Below are 25,671 nucleotides of genomic sequence, written 5' to 3' on the forward strand. Positions count from 1 at the left end.
TCACGGACCTACTGCCCTCTTCGACCCCGCGGCGTAATAGCGGCGGGAAATCCAAAATAGTTTATTGTTCTAATTTCAAATACGACATAGAAAATAGTATTTTTCGTTTTGGATACCTATTTTGAATGAATTCAATTCATAAAAGTTACTCAGATTTGCGTTTATAAAAAACTCGGATAAGAAAAGTCTTACTTATATTTACGGGTGCTCATTTACATGCTCATTCAATGATTCACAGGTGTCCATTTATTCGAGGAATACATGGATCAGAGACGCTTCACGATAATACTTAAATAATTTGAATTAATTGTTTATGTTTATACACATTTATTTTTCTTGAGAAATCCATTCTGCCCCTTGGGCGATTCAAATTCCGCGCTGCTCCTGCCGCTAGTACGCCGCGCGGCCGGAGAGGGTAGTAGGTCCGCGAGGAAGGCAACGATGAACAGAGACAGAGATGAGTTGGGAGATTGCTCACGGGCAGGATCGTGCGATCGCATCCTGTCCTGCCCTCTGGTTTCGTCAGAGATGAGTTGGGAGATTGCTCACGGAAGGGATCGTGCGATCACATCCTGTGCTGCCCTCTGGTTTCGTACGTTAGCTTTCACTGTTTTTTGCCCCCAAGGGCGGCGCAACGAATTTCTGATATTGAGCTCGCGCACTCGCGATAACGGTACCATCTACCAGTGACCGTTGGCGGCTCACGTACTCGTGACGGTAATACCATGCGGCAGTTGACGGTGGTGCCTTACCTACGCTTACCGACACTGCTCGCTCTTGATGGTAAAGGAAGAACACTCGTGACGCTCCATTTGACTTTATCTACTTATCTACTACTATTAAGTACATTGCTGCCTCGAAGTCGACGTCATGCGGAGCTTTGGGGCACGCGTTGGTGTCGCGTACGGAACTCTCATGCAGCGAATCTGCGTGAGTACGATCGCTCCTAGAAATCTTCGCGCGTCCCAACCAGCCAAGCGCCAAGCTACAGGTCGAGATATTGAGTATATGTGCGTTCGGCGCTACACTCGATGACTATGCGTGAGAGTCGAATACTGCGAAAAATCCTCCCGAGGCTTACCTAACTGCGGATATAAGCCGAGTCATTTCGCGTATGATTTTTACATTTCCCTACTAGCGTTATCGAGCGTTTTTCGACAGTTTTCGAACGTTTTCGAGCGTTTCTCGATCATTTTCAGAGCGTTTTCGAGCGTTTTTAGACCGTTTTTTAGCGTTACGGAGTGTTTTTCAACCGTTTTTAGTGTTTTCGAGCGTTTTAGAGTGTTTTGGAGCGTTGTCAAGTGTTTTCAGAGCGTTTTCGAGCGTTATCGAGTGATATTCTCGTGTTTTAGATCGTTATCGTCTGCAGCATAGTCATCTCTGCAATGAATGCCAGTGTACGTTCAAAAGTTTTGTTCACGATCAAAACTTACCTCAAATATTCGAAGTGAGAAATTTAATAAATTAATTTTCCAGATTACACATTTTTTTACAGCTGCATGTTTGACGTATTTTTAACGAATTATACTTATTCTTAAGATTGTACTGCGTTGAATGTGCAAGCGCAGAAACATGCACAGACAGCAGAGAGAGGTACCGAAATATCTTCCGACACCATCTTTTTCTCCGCGGCGTATTTTACCATAGAATTCCAGAATTATACCACTTTGTTGGATACATTCCTCCCATAAGAAGTTTCCCCCTGCTGTATAACAAAATTGTTTCTTAAAACGAAAAAGAAGTGTTGCAATGACATTCAAATTTTCGCGGGCGGCGTACGATTCTGTTTCGATCGATAAAACAGTTACAGAAGTGGCTACATCTTTCGGTACATCTTGATCTTTTCAATTTCGAAGAGCAAACAGCTTATGGTAAAAGCAATCTACCTTAGACAGAATTTTGCACGAAACACACCCACTACCGATAATTGACAAAGTAATTTCACTTTCCGTACAGATTTTTCCACGACAGATTTGGTTCCGACAAAGTTAAACACACCACGCTAAGACCATTAGCGGCTAATACGTAAGCTACTTACAATTGGTACATTCATGTAATTTCGACATTTATTATTATTACCATTACTACTATAACTATTTCTCTTTTAATAGATCAGGTAGTCGATAGTCACGGAGAGAAAACCAGTAGGCTTGACTAGATGTGCAGTCGGCAAACAATGTTGGAATTGACACGTTACTCCGGAATAAAAGTCCGCTTCAATGAAAGGAAACTTATTACATACTAAATGCATAATTCGAGGAACTCGATATTTATTTCTTTAACCACGGCCTTAAATCGAGGCGAATCGAATTTATATCCCCCCGGGATATAATCCTGGATAGAACTTCAACAACAGTTTCCGAACTATACGTGAATTTTTAGGGAAAAACAGGTTTCCTTCAACCTACCATTTGTGCCTCGGGACACTGAAGGAGTAACGAAAAGAAGATGAGTCCTGGACAGATAGACGGCAGCGACGACGCCTGTAGCAAAGCGTTCCACTGGTAACGTTTACTTCGATCGAAGTAATATCCAATATTTCTGGTTATCCTACCACGAATAATTTCCGGCAAAGCAATGACTCGCAATGGAAACCTTTGCTCTTCAGGACTTAGATGGGACGTTTTCCAACGACCCAGCGGAGCGTCCTCGTGGGACTCGCCAACCCCAGTGGAAGAGCATCTAGATGGTTCCTACCGATCCGCGCGAATTGTCCGAAAGAAGAAAATAGAAGAATTCGCGGGAATTCACGCGGCTGGCTTTGGATTTCAAGATGACCTCTGCCCCGAATCCTGAGCCCTTCTACGAGAGGAGGACCTTCTCGCGGGCGTCTAACCGCGGAATGGAGAAGAGAAGAGACCGTTTAACCCTCTTCGTATCGTCACAACTGTTCCGTTGCCCGTCATGGAGACGATTTTACATCTGGGACGGCCTACTTCGCGCTGCCAGGCAAAGGAGGCGGCACGTTGGGGGTCGGACTGCTGCTGCAAGACCTGCTCAAGACTCTGGGCATCTCGACGCTCAGGAACTTCTTCGAGTCGGCTGTTGGCGGTGCCGAGACTACCTCGGGTTCTCCAGGACTTGGACAGCGCCCCTGGCCACAAGTGGTCACAGTGGTCCTGGACAGAGTCTGCAGAGGTATCCGATAGATCCTCATAGGTTTGACGTCGCCTTGCCCAGAAGCTGCGGGCAAAGTGAAAAGTTTAATGAGAAGAAAATACCCTTGATGTACCGAAGATCAGTAAATGTGCTCATGAGAAGCATCTAGAACGTACGGAAATTGACTTGAGTGGGAGGCGGGCTCCCGTTTTTCTCATCTTTGTCGGATTTGGAGTCCACTCGGATGCGGTCGCACCTGGACCCCAGGAACTCCGGGGATGTGGTGGCGAAGAATATGTCGTGCTTCGACGAGATCAGATTTAAGTTAGGCATCGCAATTGTGTGCACCAAATTCCCGTTGATGATCAACCGGATCTCCATCGTGTCGGCGGTGAAGGCGATCACGTACGGGAACGGGCAGGCTGCGAATAGGACATAAGTTTAATTTAACGGTTAAATACTCTTTAGTTGTATTTATAAGCTTGGAAGAGTACCAACCAATTGCGGTGGGTACCGAGTTCCAATGGAAGTCGAACTCCGTCGAGGCCATGCTCTCGTCGGTCAGTTTCTGGAAGTGGCATGTGTCTAAAACAGAGATATTTGCATTTTTAGATCGTCAGACCTGGCCTCACCTGAAGAAACAATTAGCATCCCGACTTACTGTTGTAACATAGCAACAATTCAGGCTCCTCGTCTTCGTGCAGATCCAAAGCCGCCACCACGTGAGGCTTTACGTTCCCCTCTACGTGAAGGGAGCGAGATGCTCCATCTGGCCAGATGAGTTCAAAATGATGTCGAAGACCGCAGCAAATGGTCCAGTCGGTTCCTGGCTCTGTACCACTGACGATCGTTACGATCAAGGGTGGCTCGCTGGCGTTGAATTCCCGGACCAACAGGAATCCATCAACGGTGTCCGTATCTGCAGCCGAGCACCAGGTCGTCCATGCTGCACTGTGTTTCCATTGCAGCACCGTCAATCTTCGTCCAACCGCGATGCACTGAAAATTCAGTGAACAAATTATGGTATTGTTACTTTGATTTGCTGAATAAAAATTAATTTCAAATCATTGTCGTAAACAAAAATTATTCACCATGCGTAGGTGCGATGCGTCCGGTCTGGTGATGCCGTAGAGATGGCACCCTCGAGAGCGATCCAGTTTCCTCTCCTTAGCGTGATTGCGATTTCTGGCGATGGGAACTTTTGGCGATGAGCTGCGGATCCGAGGTTCATTGGGTTCCTCAACGAAATCTTCAGAATCGTCCAAGGTGGCGTTCATCATCGCCTCGGTTTCCAGTTCGCTCAGCCTAAAGACATGGATGTTGCTCTCCTTTCCTTTCTCCCCGGCACGAAATAGCAAAATCCCGTGTTGTTCCACCACGTCTAGTTGCTTGATGGGCACGGTCTTGTCGAAGAGCAGTCTATGCGAGAGCCCATCTAAACTCAACCAAAGCAACGACATAAAGACAACCCATAATCGAAACATGAAACATGTAACGAACTGCTAACAGTGAGACACATTTCAATTCCCTACAGATGATACACCAATGTACATCAACCATCAAATGAAAAGTATGCAAGAAATATTAGAAAGAGTATTTTGTTAGTACAAAGAATTATTAATTGACTCAAATAAACTTAAATAAATTCTCATAATTACGAAGAAACGTTGCGTCCAAGTTTTTTCGAATTTACTTGAGTGAAATAATTATTCCTTGAATTAACAGAATAATTCTTTGGTTCAATGACATTTTTCTTTTCTCAGTCCAGAGTACATAAAATAAATCATATTAATGATATATTAAAATAGAGATAGAAATAGCAACGCGTGGATTTTCAATTTTTCAAGGGGGCTTCAGTTTACCGATAGCTTCCAGCAGATAGGTCCCGGTTTCCGAGGTCAGGATGAGCCGTCTGTCCGCCCAGACATCGCCGCAAATTACTTCTCCCGGGAAGTCCGGATAGACGCAACGAGGCTCCCATGGCCTCGGCTTCAAAGGACCAACAGTGGCCAGGGATGTCGGAGCAATCCCCCGGACGATGGCCTCCAGTTTTAGGGCTTGTCCGACACGCACCATCTCCACGGCACGGGTCTCCTCTCGCCGTCGACCCGGTGTTTCCACCACGTCCGACAGGGCCCGGCGATTGAGCATGCTCTACGAAATGAAATTGCAGGTCGGATAAGTCTGCTCCGAGAGATCAAAGGAGTTCCTCTATACCTGATGGTTCAATAACTCCATCACAAAATCTATTCAACCTTAATAGCTATTGAAAAATGTTTCAGGGAGCAGGAGCGCGCCTTCATAGCGACTGCAAGATGAGCGCATAAGGCACTTCATATCCCCGTTTCATAAGAAGGTTTCTGGCTCGGCATTTTAAAAAATGAACGGACGTGCGCTACTCTTTTCCATCTCGTCTAGTCATCTCCCAAGGAACCTACATTGCCTTTGCTGTCCGGCATCTGTTCCTGGTACATATCCTTCAGGAGGGTGTCCAAAGTCCTCTCGCGTTTCCTGGAGAACGTCGGCGTGTCGAAAGCGGCTTTTTCTCCGTTGATTAATTTGACCAAGAGGAATTCCCGGAGGTTGGACGGATCGCCGAATACAGGTGGACATGGAAGACTTGGACCAAACAATGGCACGCTTTCGTCGCAGTAGATGGCAATCCGCCAACCTGCGTCGCCAGGTTCAGGACTGACCACGGCGAAGACGTCTGCAAGGACACGCGCTAAGTTGATCAGGTGATTCAATCGGTGGGAAAGATATTAAATCGTGACACTTTTCGTGGACTACTTTGTACACCGAGAGAGATTCAGGACAGGTATGTCGTTTATATTCTTTCCATCTTGTCGCTGTCCTCGATGGGACGTCATTTACTCACGCGTAAACTGGCTTCTTATGCAGTTAGGATTAAACGTGGTCAAGAAGTTGGGATCGTCCGAGTAGATGACGTTGACGATGTCATTGCCAATGTGTCGCTTCCGCTCCAGCTGCTGGGGATTGTCCCTCGAGTATGGCAACATGGTGCTTACGTGATACATCACCTCATGGCCGGCATAAACGGTGTACACACTCTCCTTACCCGTCATGTCTCCTGGAGTCGAAGGAAAGAGTTACAACCAACGAGGAAAAAATTTCGAACTAAGGAAACCAGGTCAATCGAGACGGAATCTCAGAAGATGCTGAATGTAAAAAAAAAATTCAACCCTTGATGTAACCGCAACAGGTGACCCCACCAATTTTTTTGCAAAATCTGAGAGGAAAACTTTAGATATGGTAAATAATTACAGGAGTTTCCGGTTTTCTCTACTATTCGTTCCCTTTTCAGGGGTTACCCTGGTCGCTGCTTAACTCTGCTCGACCTTAATTCCTAGTCCATCCCCTGATCCTTTATTCACGAAAGTCCGTACCCTTCACGTCCAATCCTCCTCGGTATTTGTCCCAGCCTTTCAGACAAATCCTCTCGCCTAGGACGTCTAGGAACTTCTCGAAGCCCGAACTGCCCTGCTCTGAAAGGGAAATTGATCCATTGATTGGTCGGAGGAGAAACGCGACGTCCAATACGACGTCGAAATCATCCTACCGTTGGAAAGCATCTCGTCGTCAGTGGTCTGCCCTGGTTTCGCGAAGATGACTCCGAACTTGAAGTTGACCGAGCCCTCCTGTTCCTCCAGCAGGAGCAAGTCCTGCGGAACGTCCGTCGTTGTCGACATCAGCGGAAATTATACGTAACTCGGTCATGAATCTAATTGCCGCATTACCTTTTGCAGTTCCGGGGAGAACAACTCTCGCGGAGCCTTGTCGAGCTTCTCCAGGCCGAAGTAGTTGCTGGGAATTTAAACAGACCTTGAAACCCCTAATCGTCGACCGAAGGGGCGAAACTTTTAATTCCAAGTAATGCGAGCCTCTTTACCTCAAAATGTGCTTGACGGTCATCGTCTTGTTCGCCGAGTAAGGCAGGGATATCTTTTGCGCGCCCTGGAACGAGGACACGTGCGATAAAAGTGCTATCACTAAACAAACCCAACAAAGTAGACTCTTAAGGTCATAAAAGTGACGTGTAAGGAGTCTCGTTCATGAAACTTTTCTTCAAACTGGATGTACTTAATCGTTCCAAAATCTCATCAGGTGAATATAAAGGTACTAAGAAAGATCCTAGCGCCCATGAAATTTCATTTTCTTAATTTCTTTATAAACACTTTTTACATTTTCTATTAAAGAAAATGAAATTTTATCAATATTAAGACCTTTCTTAGGGCCTTTATTTTCACGTGGGAAAATTTCAAACGTTTCTATACAATCAGTTTGGAGAAAACTTTGATAAACGATTGACACCTCAGATGTCACCTTAAAAGTAGTCTAGATTCTTTCACAGTCTTTGGGCGTTCCGCCATTTAAATGGTGCATTGAGATCGTGAATCTGCTTTGAAATCATCCTGACGCGAGTTATTTCGGTGGACTCGGTGCGATTGTTATGAATAAATGTACAGGAGGGTTCTCGGGATTTATCGCTGCAAATGTACCTTTCATCCCTGCCTTGTTTGATCACAGAAATACTTACCGTCCGCCTCCACAGAATAGCCCTGTAATGTGGCACGCATTGATCGCCACCCTCGCTGAGGACGACCGAGAGGAACAGGGGGTTCTTTTCTTGATCCGAGGCCACGTAATTTTGGTGAACTACGGAACACACAAACAAAGTGATGAAAAAGCACCGAGGCCTCCCCTTCGCTTACCGCCATCAACATCAAGGGGGAATTACTCACGTCGTCCCAGGAAATACTTAAAGTACCACCTTGTCTGGTACTCAGGATTCTCCAGTACCGGAGTACTGGGCGAGCCAAACATCTGTCATGAAACCCAAAAACGTTATAAAATTACTTAATCAGGTTAAACGATAATTATCAAACTCGCACCCATTACCCAACCGAGGAACAATTCACTCGAAATTCATGCAAAGCGATGACCTCCTTCAAAAACCGATTTCCACTGATTCCAGACAACAATCTAACCGCATACTAATCAACGTTCGTCATTAACATTTCCGTAACAATGTTTCCATAATTTCTAACATTCCACTGGCCTTTATGCCAAATGATCTCCCGTTATCAAATGATCTCCAAGCATCATCGTTATCACCGTTTCGAGCAATTTCACTGTGTTACATTGTACAACAATGCTTTTAATGATTTCCAGCATTAAGTCGTATTACCTCGTGAGTGAATAATTCCTCGTACCCAGTACTCGCGCGGTTTTTGTCTTTTAATCATTCAGAATATGGCAAAATATTCGGTACGACAAAGTTTCATCCACTTGATAAATATATATAAAATTACACCTCCGTTGTGTCCAGGGCAGCTTGCGAGTAAATTAAAGAATCTTGGACTGCAATTATTGTGCCTGAATGTATGCCCCTACATTTTGATGTATATGTTCGTAAAATTCTCATTATCTCCTCGGCAATTAAGTATTACCGACAAAAGTTGGTCAATTTGCCCTGGTCTCCCCTGGATAGGTAACCGCTCGAGTACTTTAGGGCCAAAGGGAGGCTCGCTTTCATCGGCGTACCTCCTCTTTTTCGCCCGGCGAATCGCCATTTTCCACGCGAAATCGCCGGCCTCCATCCGAGCCGTCCTGTTCTATTTGCGGCAGCTAAAACACACCAACAAATCACCAGAGAAACGAGCCCTTACCTCGGAAAGTGCATCGCTCCCCATTGTCTCGGTTTCTTTGCGATCCTCCTTACCATCTCCACACTCCCGTAGCATCGTCTCGATAGAACTCCTCTCCTGGAGATCGTATCTGTGGCCGACGACCTAGAATAGAGTGAGAAAAAAAAAGAAACAAAAAGGAGCGATGAGAAATGAACGCCCTAATAATTTAGGCGCCTCTTCGTATCTCGCTTCGGATTTATAAACCGGAGCTCGAGGTCTCACCCGCGAATTATTATTAATACCCGCTTGAGCGTGACCTTTCCCCATTCAATTCCACCTACGCTCCTCCAAGCAATTCATTTATTCTATATTTTCGAATTTGGTTCAGCAGCCGGTGAAAATGTCGACTTGTTCTGTATACCCGTAAATCTAATTATGGTTATTTCATTACTTATCGTATATCTAACCCCCAGGTTTTTCTAAAAAATATGGAAAATCTGTTCATATTTGGGCATGTCTAAAACGCGGTATTTTCCTTGTTAAGGGAATCATCGTGTTAATTCTACCAATTTAGAATGTTCAAAAGAGTCAAAGTGCGAGATTCTTCAATTGAGTAGACTGTCGCCAAGTCCATGAATAATGACTTTGAAATCGTCGCCTCTTCGATCGGCAATTAGCAAATACTCAAGCCGGGAAGGCGGTGGAAACGTTAATTACGAGTCGCTCGGAGAATGTTAATCAAGCGGGGAGATAATTCTTTAATGCTTCCCTTTCTTCTCCCTAGCCGCCCCGTGGGGTTGGTTCGCGGAAACGTATAAAAGTGTTGGAAGCAATTTCCACATATGTTTGCAATAGGTGTTCGGAAGCATTCTCCCCTCGGCCCGGTCGTTTCCTCCCTCACCGTGAGTGCATAAATCTAGGTTAATGAGCAAGAGACGCAGCGGGGGAGGCGAAGTTGAGGGTGAATCCCAGGGTGGATTCCAGGACGGATTCCAGGGGAAGTTTCCGAGCCCGGCTGGCAGGAGTCCAGTCTAGCCGGGATTTCAATCAGGGGTTGCAAGGAGGTGAACCGGGCTTTGATTCAGGAAACATGCCACGAGAAGACCAGGATACCCTAAGCAGGACTGGACCAGGGGGTAATCCGGAGTAGGATAACAGGGCGGAATGGAAATCAGGGGATGAATGAAAAACTGGTTAATAAGGTAAACTAAAGGCGATTCTGAACCAGAATAAAAATATGAACAACCAAATATGTCGAGAAGACCAGGACGCTCTCCCAGAGTCTGAGGTAACGTAACAAGATAACTGTTCGGAAAAGAAATCAGGAGGTGAAACGATCAGGATTTCAGGGAGACGTTCCCTTCTAGATTTCATTCAAGGGGCTGGAAGAGAAGGTGAACCGACGTTGATTCAGAAAACATGCCAGGAGTAGATCATGACACTCTAGGCAGGACCAGATAAGGAGATGAGCTTCGATAGAATAATTAGGCGGAATAAGAATATGAGGCTGAATCAAGACTGGCTCAGAAAGTAAACTAGAGGCGGATCGGAGCCAGGGAGCGATCAGGGGTTAGATAAAAGGCCGAATCAGCGAAGGGGTTAGAAGTGGGATAGGAGGGCCCGAAATTGATCAGGACGAAGATTAAGTCTCGATCGAGAGGCGAGCCAGAAATAGATCGGGGTGCGAGTCGGGGCAGAAAGAGTGACCGATCAAGGACCGTATAAAGAGCCGGATTCGTGGGGATTTCGGTGGCGGTTCGGGAGGTGACGTCGAGAGATTGATGAAGACGAAAACCGGGGCTAAATCGGGAGGCAAACTGGATCAGAGCGCGTGCCAACGTGGGATAAGCAAGCGAATCAAAGATTCTCCCAAGGGGCGAGCAAAGAGTTGGATTAGGGGATGATCTGGGTTATACTCGGACCAGGAAACCATCGCGATGGACCATAAGCCCAACCGAGAGCTCATCCCCGGAAAACCAAGGAAGCTCTGGATCAAAAATACCCAAGAATAGACGAAAGGCGAGGAACGTAGGGATCAAGAGATGGCTGGGGCCTTAAACCCTTCAGAAGAAGCCCACGAAAGGGAGGTGAGGGGGCAACCGCGAAACGGAGAACAGAGGCGAAAAGGTGGCGGAATCCAGGTCGGAGTTACCAAGGGAAGTCAACCGTGGGATGAGCGAATGAGCCCGAGACTTCAGGGGTATGCGAAAAACGGGAAAGCCTGAAAAGAGGGAGTCAAGGGGTGGCCCGGATTCCAGGTGCGCAGGGTTGCCATAAAATCTCTCGCTGGGTAAGCGGAAGCAGCTCGCGACTAGAGGTAAACGAAAAATAGGAGAAACAGGAGGAACGGAGGAACCTGAAAAGAACGAGTCAAGAGGTGGCCCGGATTGTAGGGGCGCAGGGGAATACCAGTCACTGGACCAAAGGAACCAGGTTTGCAATCTACACGGAAAGAGGAGGAACCCAGGGATCTTATTCGACCTACACGTCGTGGCTGGCTCGTCGATGAAGATATTTGAGCTGGGAAGATGTGCGTACCGAGGTGTAGATCGATATGGAAATCATGAAACGCGTGAGTCAAGGGATGGGTCGGATTTCAGGTGTGCAGAGGAAGATTAGTCACTGAACCAGCGGGACCAGCTCGCGGGTTTCGATTTAAACGCCACGAAATCCAAAGATCTGATTCGACGTACGCATGATGGCTAGCTCGCCGATGAAGATGCCTCAGCTGGGCAGATGTGAGGACCGGCACGCAGACCGATCTGGACCGGTCGCGGGCAACGCGTCGAACCGGCGCAGCATCCTCGTCACTTTCTCGATCACTGGTGGGGCTGGCTCCCCCGCTGTCAGCACGTCTTCGTCGCTGTTTCTCCTTTGCCAATGAGTGTGAGGGCGTCGACGAGGACGACGGCGACGACGAGAAGGAGGACGTGGGTGAAGGTGAAGAATTGGCCAGCGGCGTTCCCGAGGGAACGCTCGTCGAGGAGAGTCCTCGCAGACGCGAGACCAGCTTCATCTCCAGGCACTGCATCCCCCGAAGGGAACACGCCGATAACACCCTCGGGTCTAGTCTGGTCCCTCTTCCAGGGGCATTTTAAAAAAATCACCCCCTCCACGTGTATTTTCAAAACCGCAGCACTTTACTTCTCCCACCTCAAATACCAGAAATATCGATGCGAGTTTTAAAAATGATCGGTGTTTACTTAGCAATTTGCTGTGGAGATGAGTTTGTATGTGACACTTTATATGGGACGGTGGTAGGTGGAAGTTTGCACGTTATGAAAGGGATCGATTTCAGAAAATAAAATTATTTTCTCGACTTTTTTTAATAATGAATTATTATTTAGATTCACTTTTGTATTTTAGTATTATCGTGCGTAAACGTTTTTTCACAAGTCAGTCAATGGCTGTTTAAGCCTTGGCGAAGTTGAAATCGTTAAAATCGCTGCTTATTATCGTTTTCATGCCCAAAACAATAAGTAGCGAACGCGCAAGAGCATTTCGCGAAACAAATATTAAGAACAATTGATAATGTCTAATAATTCACTTTGACTTAAAAGTTTCACATCCAACGCTCGTGGTGGCCACGCGTCGATTTTCTATTTTCTTTTGTAATGCAGTTATGTTATTAATGATCTTGTTTGTGCGTGTATATTAATTCGTATTTTTTTCGGGTATTTTGGAAAATGTTTAGAAAAATCCGAGTAAAATCGTACAAGTGTTTTCGAGACCGAGTCAGGTGGGCAGGATATATTGGGATTCTATATTAATCTAGCAACGTTGTATTGCCGTAAGAAGCGCTTGCCTCGAAGAAACGGCTTTATCTGCCCATCGTGGCTGTACGTGTTTGCGTGGATACGGATCTTTCCATACAACGTGACACGAATAGGTGAATGATGCTTCATTCGCTTGGCCGAAACTGACCTTACGACATCAGCTTACTAATATAGATACCGAGTACCGACGTAAATTGACACTTATTACGGAGGAGACTATAAATCGTTCATTCCATTTGGGTCATTTCCATTACGGCGTGTACTCGTGTCTATTTTCGACAATTTAAAATTCCACGAGCGTTGTCAAATTTTATACAAGTTTAACAATGGCGCACGTTAACACCGCTTGAACTCCACGGAAATAAAAGCTGAATGACCGCAAAAGTGGCTATCAATTGTTTAAATGAATGGTCCGTTTAAAGTGGCAATTGATTAAAAAACAAAAAAAAATATCGTGGAGCGATTGAAAGGGTACTGATAACTTTTCGCTTTTAGTAGAGAGTTAAAGGGCGCCATTAACGAGGAGTAAAAATTATCACTTTCCCATTTCATTCATAATAGCTGCTTTGAGTATTTGCCGAGGTAAGCACACTTAAGTCCGCGAGCTTAAGTGATGTCGGCACAAGAATGAAAATGGGAGAGAGCCAACGAAGCTCACATCCTTGACGCTTGTAATAGTTTAACTCTATTTTCGTCTCCAGTTTTCTTTTTAATAACAAAGAGAAAGTGAACTTTGTAGGGTACACTTCGTTCCAGTATTGAATAAATTTCATAAATCAAGTACGATCTAGTATTATCGATCAAGTTCTCATTATCTATAGTCAATGAACCCCCTTCAATTATTTTTCAGGTCATGAAACGTTCTACAGTTAAAGTGACAGTAACTTCAGAACTAACTGAAAGCAATTAACTCAATGAAGTACGTTAATTGTGAAACACATGTAATTAGTAAATATAGACAGTGAATAGGTACTTTAACTTAAAAGCGGAACAGAGTACGATTCATAATCATTGTCAAACGTGATAATGAATATGTACAATCGCCGTGTTAACGAGACCCCGTTAAAACTTTAACGCGCGAATGTAATTAGTAACGCTTCATTAATTATTCGCTAATTCGATTTCAACTGTCATTAAGGCTGCTCGTCTCCGGAGCTTAATGAATAAAGACTACGGCCACGCTTTCCACCCTGCTTCCACGTTTGGAGAAACAAAGAGCAATAAAACTACAGCAGCAGCAACACCCATTATCTCTCGGGGTTTCCACGATATAAAAACTCGGCATGATAATAATTAAATAAAAATAATTAACAAAAACCGACTTTCGTGACGGTAAAAAAAAAAGGAAGATTTAATCCGCGAGAGCCGGTACTCCATTTAAAACCCCGCATTTTCACATCTCTCCACGATAAATATTTGTCCAATTTTAGTATCCCCTTAAAATCTGGCCGAAAAACGTTATCCCAGCAAACAGACGTCACCGGGAAAAGTCCAAAAATAGCCAGTCGAAATGGCCCGATTATTTGCGAAATCAAGATCCCCCGTGTCCTGACCCGGCACCACCGACGAATACGTACCCAATCAAATTGGCCGCGCGGTGCGCGGAAATGATTTCCGCAGCGAATGCGTCAGAACACCGCAAATCCTCAAAACGAGGTATTTACCGTGATTATAACGCGAGCGGTACGTGTCCGCGCGTACCTAGAGTGACATTATTTCCGGAATCACTTTTCCCGCCGGCGTTTCGGAGAATCGACGAAATGCGCCGTGCTTAATGCGCCACGATTTGTGAATAAATTCGGAGCTGAAGAGCGCGCGATACCGCGGGACCCTTCCGGGGAAGGAGCACTGAAGTGAGTGAGGCGCCTCGGGTTTGGCGGCGGTCACGTGGGCCGCGATCAGCTGGGGAAAGAGGCGCGAGGCCGGGTTCGGGCCAGGAGAAGCGGGCGCGCAGCGAGGACCGCGCGGCTCCGCATTCCAACCCCTACTGAGGGGCCGAGCGCTCGGTTGGCGCCCTCTACTACCCACGGCCCAAACCGAGCTGAGCGACCCCGGCGACCCGGCGACCTGGCGACCCGGTTACGAGGAGCTGCCCGCCGAGCGCACTTACCACCCGCCACCCGGGAGTCCGCGGCCCGACTGACGCCGAACCGCGAGTCGACCCAGCGCCACACCATGTAACGCCACGTGACGCCACGTGACGTGGATTGATGGATAGGCGACAGGTCCGCTGCGTTTGGTCTCACCGCTCCTTGACTTTGTTAAACTGATTTTTGGACTGAAGCAAGGTGGTTCCTCGGTGACCTCCCGTTTTTCGCCCACTTTGCCCGATGTTAAGGTTCGTTCTCTACCACATCGACTCAAGACGAATCACCATTTAGATAGCAGAGGATTTTGAGTCCCCCTTACACCCAGTACTTACAGCAAAGCGATAATCAGGAAGATTCGATATCATAATATCGAATCGTCCTTTCTTTATATTTTACTTTTATCAATTTCTATGCAACGTCACCGTAACGCCGAACAACTACAGGCTGCTCCTGTTAATTTTTAACTTATAAGGTAGACTGCTCCTCGAGGCAGTAACTTTAAACATAACAATAAGAACTGGTCAATCAAATTGCAGATAATTTGTATGGTGTCCAATGTTCGGCAATTTTATTGGTCAGTCCTCCCTGTCATGCGTATTTTCAGACGAGGTATCTGCGAAGACCTTAACGGGAGGATCATGTAGTTGGGCGTGACGGTCGTGTTGCCGCGAAAATGATAAGAGTTGACGAAAAAATGGTTCAAGAGACGCTTGAAATCTTCCCGGTTGTCGTATTACTGCAAGCAGTAGGTGTAATATTCCACCTGGGACTAGTTAAAACACATGACTCGTCTCGAGTCGGTTAGGACGCGCTGGAAGGAGGCAGGACTTAAAATGAGATTCATCGCCGCGATCTGGTTACGGTTCCAAACAGTTGCAGAGAAATCGAGACGTAACCAATCGAATGGTTTAATTGTCACTTGACACGTGCGCACATGGTGTCACTCACGCCCGCATCTCTGGATTAGCGACTGGCGCGTTATCAAAGCAGGGTCGAGGAAATCGATCGGGTCGTCGATTCATCGGGCGAGAGAGAGGCCTCGTAGAAAAATAGAGAAATGGAGTGAGTTAGAAAGCGTGAGAGGGGCGAAGGGGTGAAACTAATGGAAAATATGTTATTTCCCCTCACGGGGTGGACTTCGCTTATAACCTTCCGTCATTCCCGATTAATCGACCTATCTATTGATCCGCCATTGGCGTCTCCAATCGAAGCTACTTAGCCCCGGCAATTTCGCCGAGCCATTCTTTAACCTCTGCACTGAAATTAGCCTCGGTTTAATCCCGGCCCTGCCAAACTTTAACGCGATTGAAATAGAAAATTATCGACCGCGTCAGTCTCGGAGCGTAAAACAACCTCGGAGTGGCTCGAGGAACGAACTTTCGTAGTTTCGGAGTTTCAGAGTCGACCGAGCTTACGCAGTTCCGCCCTTAATAACTGGTTTACACGTAACGTTTACAGCAATACTTCCTTCCCGGGCGCAAAACTCGGCCTCACGATACTCTGGAGAGGTATTTCCCCTCCGCGATAAGTGTTGACAAAGAGGTTTCGTACAAGTTCGTCCTTCGGGGCTCGAAACTTGGCGAGCCGCCTCTCGACGCTCGAAGGGGTGGCCTCCCCCTAAGAAGGGGCAAACGAATGGCCGGTATTTCAGGCTCGCGAAAAAGCAGGTCGACGTGCGATCTGCGTTCCCGTTCTCTTTCCTCCAGGGCACGCACGCTTCGACCGATAACGATAACTCGCGGTGTATCGGCGCCGATAACGTCAGCTCGGGACCTGTTTCCGTTATCGGCTACGCCGATGACGAACACCCGTGGCGCGCTCACCATTCGAAGGTACCCCCGGCATAATAGGTACGCAATGGTACCCAACTGGGAAGATAACTAGTAAGGAGGTTCGCAGGTTACCCGGCAATCGAGGCCGTGTCACCGTGAAGCGACTCAATTTCACCCGATCGATTTCACCTGCTTCGACGTACCGCCACCTGCAACAAAAATCCCGTCAGGACGGGCTAATTTCCGGGTAAAAAGCGCGGAAGAATTTAGTGAGATCGTTAAACGGAAACTACCTAGAGAGAGAGAGAGAGAGAGTAGTGTCGGAGAGGTTTCCGAGGGGGCCGACTTGCTCCGAGCAGTTAACCTAATCCCAGGTTTTACGAGAAGGGGAGACGACTTCCCTAGGTGGCGCGCACGTCCCGGCGGATATCTAACGATCTACTAACTTAATGGCTAACGATCGCGGGATCGTTGCTGGAAGCGACTCTGAGTAAACCGTTTAAACGCGGCTGGTGATTCGCCCTGGCGATGTGCCTCTTAGATTGTCTCCAATGGCACCAACAATGGGTCGAGAATGTACTTGGAGATATATCCCTGCATCTGTGAAGGAACTGTGCGATGAACGGTTCGCGTTAAAACGGAAAGAATTGAAATACCTCGCAGTTTTGTCCTGCCGCGCGCTCGGGCTGCCAATGGGCGTTCGAGCTTCGCCTGAAATCCGCGGCCACCTCGGACGGCGCTGGCGGCGCGAGCGTCGCGAATGTCGCGGCGTGCGATCATATCGACTGTTCGCTCCTTCCGCTCGACGGTGCTTAACCTCGATCCCGCCGTGCTGAGCCAGCGTCCCGCGAATCGTCTTCGCCTTCTCTATCACCTTCGCCCTCGCGTTCACTGATCGCGACAACAAAAGATGACGAGGAGCGTCAACGACGTCGTCCGCGGAGCACGACTTGGGATAAAGAATTGAAATTATCGCTTGAACTTTCGCCAATGAGTTAAAACACGTCATTAAATCATAAAAAAAAGCATAAGAATTCGAATAACACTAATTAAAGGAATATCGGTGAAGTATTGGATGTATAAAAATACAGAAACGCGACATCTCGATTTCACGTGCCAAAGATAATTGATAAATCCTAACGATTTGGTGAGTATATCGATTTTTCGATTGTTTATGATAAAACAACGTGTATTAATGAAATAAGTTCATTTTATTTAAACATTTCATATCTGAAGGGAAAGTATGATGCGTGGAGGCATTGTATGAAATGTGAGAAGGTACAATGAAGCAGAGCACGTGTTGCGCGGTTGAGTAGTGGAGGAGTAGGGGAAGGTGGCGGTAGTGGGGGTTGGGCTATATAAGGACGGACGGAGGTACGGACCACCATTTGTCGCCGATCGGCTGCGGCGTTAAGGGAGTGGTGTCGTTATCTTTACGATTTAGTAGTTAATGTGTACATATGACTGATTTAATAAAGCATTATGAAAGAAATGATTACATTAAGTAATTATCTTATTATTTCATGTCCCTACCTAATTCGATATAACTTCTTACATATACAGTACACGTATATATCTACATAGATATGGATTAGCGACATAGGTGTGAAATCGCACTTCAGACCGATTTCCAAGTGCATTAGAGAGTTAACGGCGCACAGGTGCATAAACAGAAATTGCACCGCTCCTAGGCGGGTCCCAGATGCGAGAACCTCTCAGTGGACCAAGGGAATCGGTAGTTTCTGATAACCGGATACCATCGATTCGCGAATGGCCGCATTAAAATAAACATATCCGAACGGTCCCCAAGTTTCTGCAGTTCCTACTTTAGAGGAAACAGACACATCGAAATGAATTATAGGTACTTTAGTTCCCTCCTCTATCCTGAAAGAAGGTTTCGCTACCCTGTAACCACAGTTCCGCGAATAACAGGATCAAAATACCCCCATTCATCAAACTTATGCTCTCTGCAGTTACTTTAAAGGAAATGAAGTCGCATAGAAACGGAATCATGTCCCCTCGCTTTCCCCTTAAAAGGAGTGAAATTCAAATTACGAGATATTTCACTCGTGCCTCATGTAACGCAGTGAACTTTTAAAAAGGGATTCCTTCACCCCACGTCACAAAATGTCTCCTGTATACTTGTCCTCGAATATTGGATACGGCAATCACTGGTGATTCGAGAGCGAGGGCGAGATGTGGAGACAGGGAGAGAGACAAGGAAGGGGAGAGATTTCCCGGGTAACTTTCCCCTCCACCGCCGCTGCCTGGCGCTTAGCCAATGAGATCACAGAGGGAGTTTAGCGCGTGGGGGGTTCCCCCTGTTTGTGTATCGCCTCTCTTCCCTCTTCTCTCCCTTCTCTCTCTTCTCTCGCGGTCAGACGCAACGACGTCGCGAGGTGGCCAAAGGGTCACCCGGCCGAAGTCCAGATTCCCTTGTTCCAAATCAAGAAACCCATCCTACGAAATTGTTTTGAAACCGTCCCAACGATTCATCGTACTCTTCTACCCGAGTATTCGATATTCCACTCCGGCAAATGGCCCGTTTATGGTTGATTACTAGTTATCGACTAATCGTCAACGAATGCTTTACTGCCGGCGATTGCGCGCAGGCATTCGGAATCGTTATCGCGCATTCCGGCGGTAAGTCTCACGGCGAGTCGAACGGTGAACTCGAAATCGAAGACACCGGAATTCTTTACGAGATCGCGCAATTCCATCTAAATTGCTCCGTCCCTCGAGGACTCATTACGCCTTTCATTACACGGCACAAGCGCGTGCGTCGCCGTTTTCCTTATTAACGTGTTAAACGTTAATAACAGTTTATCGATGGCGGGTCTACATTGAGAAAAAAAAGTGTTTAATTAAAAGAAAATTATTTCCTCGAATAACGCTCGATTGAATAAATTAACAGAGTTTCGGTAGAAAAAAGAAAACAATTAACCCAAAGAAATATTTGTCTTCCATTCAAAGAAATGGTAATATTTTGAGAATTTCTCTAAAACTATAACGCGTTTAACCGAAACGAACAACTTGGAACACTTCATTCGATCATTCGAAATAATGGTTTCTTAGTTATGAAAACATATTTCATTTCAGTGAATTCTTTTCCTTTCAAGGAAATCATCTTCAATGGAGTTAAGAAAATGAAACGGGTAGTTTGGATTTCTTTATTATTTTATAATACGAAATGTTCGATCGATGCGGTACATCAGAGTTAAGCGCTCGGTATTTTTGGTAGGGAAGATCTCCTAGACTATGCTTTCTTAAACTCCATTCAGAGAGAGAATTTTTTGAAAGAGAAAACAAAAACATCTTTTTTCCTCAGTTTACCGGCGAGGCTTCCACCTAAGCAGTCGCGCAGCAGGCTAACCCACCGCAAGAATACCCCAATAAAATCGATGATTCTTTCCAAGGCAAAGTCGAGGGACGTAGGAGCGTCACGACGCTCGGGGGACGCGGGCACCCCCGGGACGCCGGAGGCGTCGAAACCCTCGCGCCGGTCCACTTCCGGATTCCTCGTCCCAGAAAGCAGCTTCCGGTCCGCGCTTAGCCCAGTTTCGGAAAGGGACCGGGTCGTCGATCTCGGGGGCGCCCACCCCGCCCCCGGGTGCCGCATCCCGCGGGGGCGACTCCACCCCAAACGAGGGGCGCCTTTTCAAGGCGGCGACGTGCTCGTACTTAAGTCTCGGCTATTTTCGCCGGGTCAGTCGCGCGGACTCGGGGGGAATAATTTGCGACTCTTTCGTTTCCAGGGGGGGATCCGAGCCCCCAAATCACCGCCATTCAAAGACCGGCTTTTCCGATAGAGCTACGGTAGCTACACAAAACCCCGGGGAAAGTAGTTCGTTGAGATTGTACTTAAACACCAGACTCCAACCAGGAGCGTTTAAGGCGAAATGAGACCCGTCGAGGAATTTGATCTTCGTCGGTGACTTTTTCCCGAAAATCCAAATTTTGAAAATGTCAGGATAATTCATAGGTGCTCACAAATCACGTGTCAAAGTTTCGGGCGGTTCAGTCCAGTATTAAAAAAAAAAAAGAGTGTCATTCGAATCGACTGATTTGAGGGGGGTTTCATTTCACCTTAAAACTATGCGGCAGTTTTTTACAGCCGGAGTCGTGGCGAATGAAACATTACCACTCGGAGGAAACATTTTTCTCGAACCAAAGAAACGTTTCCTCAAATAATATCGAAGAAATGTATCGTAAATTCAGAGAATAATCATTATCCCGAAATAAAGTCGATTAAAAAGGATGCAGCATTTCTCTTCGAAATTCTGACAATTTATGAGTTTACATATGTCAAATAATTCTTCTCAGAATTAACCGTAATTGGTTCAACGGAATGCATTTTTCTCAGGGTAGTAAACGATATGTACGAAAAATGATCTTTAAGGTGCGATGAAATTTAAAATAAATCAGCCGGTATAGTAAGCGATATGTACGAAAAATGATCTTTAAGGTAGGATGAATTTGAAAATAAATGGGCCGTGTTACGCATAAAGACGAAGAAACGGTATCATCTGGATCGATTGGAATTCCGCCTGCTCCGCTTCGGCGGTCTCAGCCCAGGACGCGGCGCACCCCCTGCGGAATGGGCCGACCCAATTAAACCGTACCTACAAGCGGTACGATAACGAGGATGGAAGAAGCGGCCCCGGTTTCGGGGAAATCACGTCGCCAGGCGGGGCCGACGATCGGTGGTTCTCGTCTAGTCGTCGGACGGAAATTGGGAGCGCGCTCTCGCGGGTCCGGCGCCTGGGCTTCGCGGGGGGTCGCGGGGACTCGCGGCAGCGGTATCGCAAAATCGATGCGTCGCGCAACTTCCGAATGCGGGCCATCGGCGATGACGCAACCCGCGACTTCGCGGGACAAAGTCATCGGAAACGCTTGAGTTCCCTTGCGGGCCGGCCGCCGATTGGTCGGCGCTGCTCTCTTCCGCTCAACCGAGCGTGAGCGATCGCTCTCCACACAAAAGAGCGGGGAGAGGGAGAGAGAGAGAGAGAGTGAGAGGCCGCGCGACCCGCCGCGGTTACCGCACACTCGCCGAGCGGCCCATCGAAGGGTTAATTATACAGAGGGCCGAAGGCGACGCCCTTCCGTCGAGGTGCGAAACCGGCGGCGACGCGCGCGCCACCTCGACGAGGGGATCCCATCCAGGGATCTAGAAAGAAAGGGGTGGTCAGGATTGAAGCTCAAGACGGGAGATGAGATTCTTCGTAAAAACATCATAGGCTGAGTCGAGTCAGATACTGATTATAAGTCTCCACCGCCGGTATTTATTCGATACCGAATTAGATAAATCCAACGTTGGGTACGTCTCCCCACCCTAATTCGGTTTTTAATAAAATCAGGTGGCACACTAAGAAGGAAGATTAGTTGACGGAAAGAAGTATATCTTTTCCTGAATCGTATATAATTGTAAGGAACAATTATTCTGCCGAGAGGAAAATTTATACGATTGATCTAAACGAATTTCCTTTACTCTTGCTGACATTTCTTTGGACGATCTCTTCGGTATTATTGAAAGAAATATTTCTTGGGTTCAATGGATTTTTTTTCTTCCTCGGCGAATGAATGCCGCAGTTTATGAATATGAGGTTAGGTATGTGCGCGTAGAAACTAAAGATGGCCGCCACGGGGTCCGTCTGGAATATAACTCTACCCTCCATTTTCTTTATTCCTGAATCTATGGGAATTCCCATCGGATTTGGACGGATTTCCGGCTCTTGTTGAATTTTACAAAACACACGATACGGCAATGCGAAAAGGGTACCGAACGACGTTACGCGGAGTTGTAAAGCGCATACGGTTCTTGCAACGATGCGTCTGCAAAATGCGGAATTGGATGGCGAAAAATATGGGACCAGAGGAGTATTTCAGCGAAATGGTAAAAGCGGAGCTGAAGTTGCTCGGGTGCGGAGTGCCGCGCAAACTCTGCGACCTTGCACTTGCACGTGTACCAGCGAAGGAGATTGCGACGGTGTTATGACTGTAATATCGAATGTGCCCAAGTCGGAGATGAGGTTAGGTTGATTTAAAGGCGCAGTGAGTGCCTGTGAGAGCAATTGCGACCGGAATGTAGGTTTCGGCGGAAGTGTCTGTTGCCGTATACGTAGATACTTAGGATTATGCCCGGGTAATTCGAAATCGTAATGGAAAAGTTTACTGTTGTAACGCGAGTTGGTAAAGCCACGAGGAGCCCTGTATACCCGAGCTTCGAATAAAGTTAACAAAGTTGGTAATCGTTCCTAAGTAGGTCAATTTTATTTAAAGTTAATTAGTAAAATTCCATCCGTTCGTTATTTTAAAATCATGAGTGTCACTATCATAGCATGAGTACCTGTAGATAAGTAAAAGAGCCAAGACACGCACAGGTGCGAATTGCGGCTAATAAAGTTAAGGACGGGTAAATCGGGAACGTGAAAGTAAGTCGGTATTAGTTAATAGAAACTATTTGCAATTCTAAAATAACAGGGATGTGTGATCTTGTTGCGGGAATAGGGGGATACGTACGGATACATGCTCAGGTGCGGAATACAGTTATTAAAGTTAGGAGTAGGTAAATCGTAAATGTGAGTCAATTTTCGTTAGTTGGGGATATTTGCAATTCTAAAGGCACGTTATACTTCCATGCGCAATACGCGCGTCTATAGCCGTGTATATCGATACGTAACCATGTAATTCTGAGTAACCGTGTGACTAGTGGCCTATGCATCTAGGTCTTCCGATGATGCGCGACCAACCATGTTAATGCAAGCTAGAAGAAAACTCAGCGATCCAATTAACACTAAAGTAGATCCGTCCGTACATACACGGGCGACGATTAGATTCGAATCAAAATCGATTAATCCGTTTATCGGTATCACTCTCACCTCTAGCCCCAACCATCGACACAAGCGAAATGCTTTGTAGAGCGTGAGAACTCGAATGATCATTACGACACGGTCGGCCATATATTCCCTTTTTAACGCTCGTTTTCTTGCATCCGTTGGATCGTGACGAAAAGGCGTGGCCGTTTGCCATTAGATTTTTAATTAGCTAAAAGTGTGGTCGCATGCAACGAGCGCACAGGAACCAGAAACCAACCCTTCCCGCCATTGTCTTCATCCATCAGAATCAAGAATCGACCTTTCGTTCCTTGGGAAACGTTGATGTAAAACGTTCTCCAAACGTGGGAAGAATATCCCATTAAAGGAGCTTAAATGTTTCTTATTTAAATATATTTTAACCTTATCTAAAAGGTATAAAAAGAGGCGCCTTCCTAGGATACCCTAATGGGTGCCGAATTTTTCTTATCGTAACCTAAAGTATCCCGAAAAAATATTTTTTTTCCTTCTTAAAAATGAAGAAGTAACAAAAAGGGGGCGAAACACGTCCGGAGGATTTATCTCCCCGATAATTGGGTAACGATAGTCGGTCGATTTCTGCATTATGTAAAGCTCAAAAGCCACGGAGGCCTTTTAGGATTCACTGGTACGACGTCGCGGTTCCGCATGAAAAACTCCGTCGAAGGACCCGAAGAGGCCGATCAATCTCAATAGCGTCCTTCGACGAAGATCGAACGGATCGATCAGGGGATCCTTTCTACGGAGCTTGCACGAGGTCGTTTACTATCGACACGAGCCAACGCCGGGCGACTCCAAAAGTAACTGACAAAAGGTGTGATTCCTCAAAGACGTCCAAAAGCGTCTACCAGATCTCGACGTATCATGGCCACGAGTCAAGTTCATCTGGTATCGTAAATGTAATCGTGTAATGTAATCCTACCCAGGACAGTAAATCCCTTAATCTACATATTGCTCAGTACAGTAAAACTGCGTCCATAATAACGGTCTAATATTCAGCCTTCCATATTTTTTAGATAGTTCCCGCCTTGAAGGTGATATTAAAGGGTTATTGTTTGAAAACCTTCATTAGGACCTCCACAATCACGTGTTAAATTTTCAAATTATTCCGTTTATCCAGTTTAGATAAAAGTTTTATAAATATTTCGACTTTTCAGTATATGTATATATGACACTTTCATAACATCTTAATCAATCGCTTCCCGGCGACCATCCCTAAATCGAGAATTCGTGCGCCAGAATTGACGATGAACATTACAATAAAAAATAATTTGTGAAGATAAAAATTTGTAAAGTGGGAATTGCCTGCAGTTCTTCCCCTTTTTAGATTAATGCCGAATATGAATGCTTTATATTATTTCTGTAGGGAAGGAATTCAGCCGCGCAAATTGTTCGGCGGGAAGTTCTCGGGAGCGATCCTCACCTGGCGGTCCATGGGAGGACTTTGTTGCCCTCGAAACTGATGCTCCTGAGTTCGTACTTGGACCTGTGGCGAAGAGGTGAGCCGGGAGCGGCGTTGCCGAAAAGTAGTCCCTTGACACTCTTCGCGCCGGAGCTCTGCCCGGTGGTGCTTCGCCTGACGAAGCTCATCTCGAGCCGGTGCACGTGAACTCGGTTTCGCGCGTCCTGTTCTCCCGTTCCTCACTGGCCGATCGTCTCCGCCCTCGGTCGTGCTCGGCCTCCCTCGCCGGTCTTCGGACGTCTTCGGCACTCCTCGCCGATCCCCAGTGCGCGTGGTGCGGTGCGGCCTTCGAAGCTCCTCGGAGATCGGCGGTCCTCGGCGATCTTCGGAAGTCTTCGGAGTTCTCGATGCCTCTTAGCGCACTCCGCCGATCCTCAGGGCACGCGGCGCGCCCTTCGGAGATCTTCGGTGATCTTCGGGTCTCTTCGCCTCGCCGCTTTCTAAGCGCGAAGTGGAGACGTCCCGCGCTCCTCAGACGCGAGGCAGTCTTTATGGAGCGCTCCTCAGGCGTCTCGAGCCTCCGACTCCTGAGCGTCACCTGGCGGGTGTATTTGTAGGTTAGGACGCTTCGCGTCTATTGGATGAGTTTAATCGTCCCACTCCTTACCTTTGACTTCTATAGACTTTTAATGAGATTTGATAGACTCGATGAGACTGTTTTGAAGAAACTCTTAGTAACATTTTTTTTATACTGTTTCTAACTGGGGCTTCGGTTTCTGTACTGACCCAGTATGCGCGGTTTAACGTATAGGTAAAAGATACTCTGGCATCCTTCCGCGGTTTTTAACCTCGCTCGATAATTCTTCGTGAACTCGGAGTACGTCGCCAAAGGCGAAGCTCCTCACCCCCCTGTGGTTTCACCGCACTTTGGAAACTCGAAATTTTAGACTTGATGGAATTGCAGAAAACTTTTCACATTCGCGTTCTCCAGAATTTCTCAGTTTTGACATTTTTATACGTCACTTCCGAC

The 25,671-nt window shown here is 46.7% G+C and overlaps 1 protein-coding gene across 7 annotated transcripts; it reads right to left on the reverse strand.

Moving 5' to 3' along the window:
• Nucleotides 1-2,253: 2,253 nt before the first annotated feature.
• On the reverse strand, nucleotides 2,254-24,834 carry LOC105701607 (GTPase-activating Rap/Ran-GAP domain-like protein 3). 7 transcript variants are annotated; one of them, XM_012428523.1, is made up of 18 exons: nucleotides 14,228-14,493; nucleotides 11,444-11,964; nucleotides 8,843-8,912; nucleotides 8,665-8,748; nucleotides 7,863-7,944; nucleotides 7,658-7,776; nucleotides 7,010-7,074; nucleotides 6,858-6,924; nucleotides 6,680-6,782; nucleotides 6,507-6,605; nucleotides 5,978-6,190; nucleotides 5,538-5,809; nucleotides 4,962-5,253; nucleotides 4,191-4,534; nucleotides 3,761-4,097; nucleotides 3,598-3,684; nucleotides 3,276-3,521; nucleotides 2,254-3,183 (listed from the first exon to the last, which is right to left on the reverse strand). In XM_012428523.1, exons 2-18 carry the CDS (start codon nucleotides 11,779-11,781, stop codon nucleotides 2,933-2,935), a joined length of 3,069 nt encoding a protein of 1,022 aa, XP_012283946.1. In that variant the 5' UTR covers nucleotides 11,782-11,964; nucleotides 14,228-14,493; the 3' UTR covers nucleotides 2,254-2,932. The 7 variants fall into 7 exon arrangements, with proteins under 7 accessions (XP_012283946.1, XP_012283938.1, XP_012283920.1 ...); XM_012428515.1 differs by having other exon boundaries at nucleotides 11,444-11,903; nucleotides 14,104-14,493; XM_012428497.1 differs by having other exon boundaries at nucleotides 14,104-14,493.
• Between the last annotated feature and the right edge of the window lie 837 nt (nucleotides 24,835-25,671).

Source organism: Orussus abietinus, unplaced genomic scaffold, assembly GCF_000612105.2.
Source record: "Orussus abietinus isolate OABI.00-Male unplaced genomic scaffold, Oabi_2.0 scaffold44, whole genome shotgun sequence".
NCBI lineage: Eukaryota > Metazoa > Arthropoda > Insecta > Hymenoptera > Orussidae > Orussus > Orussus abietinus.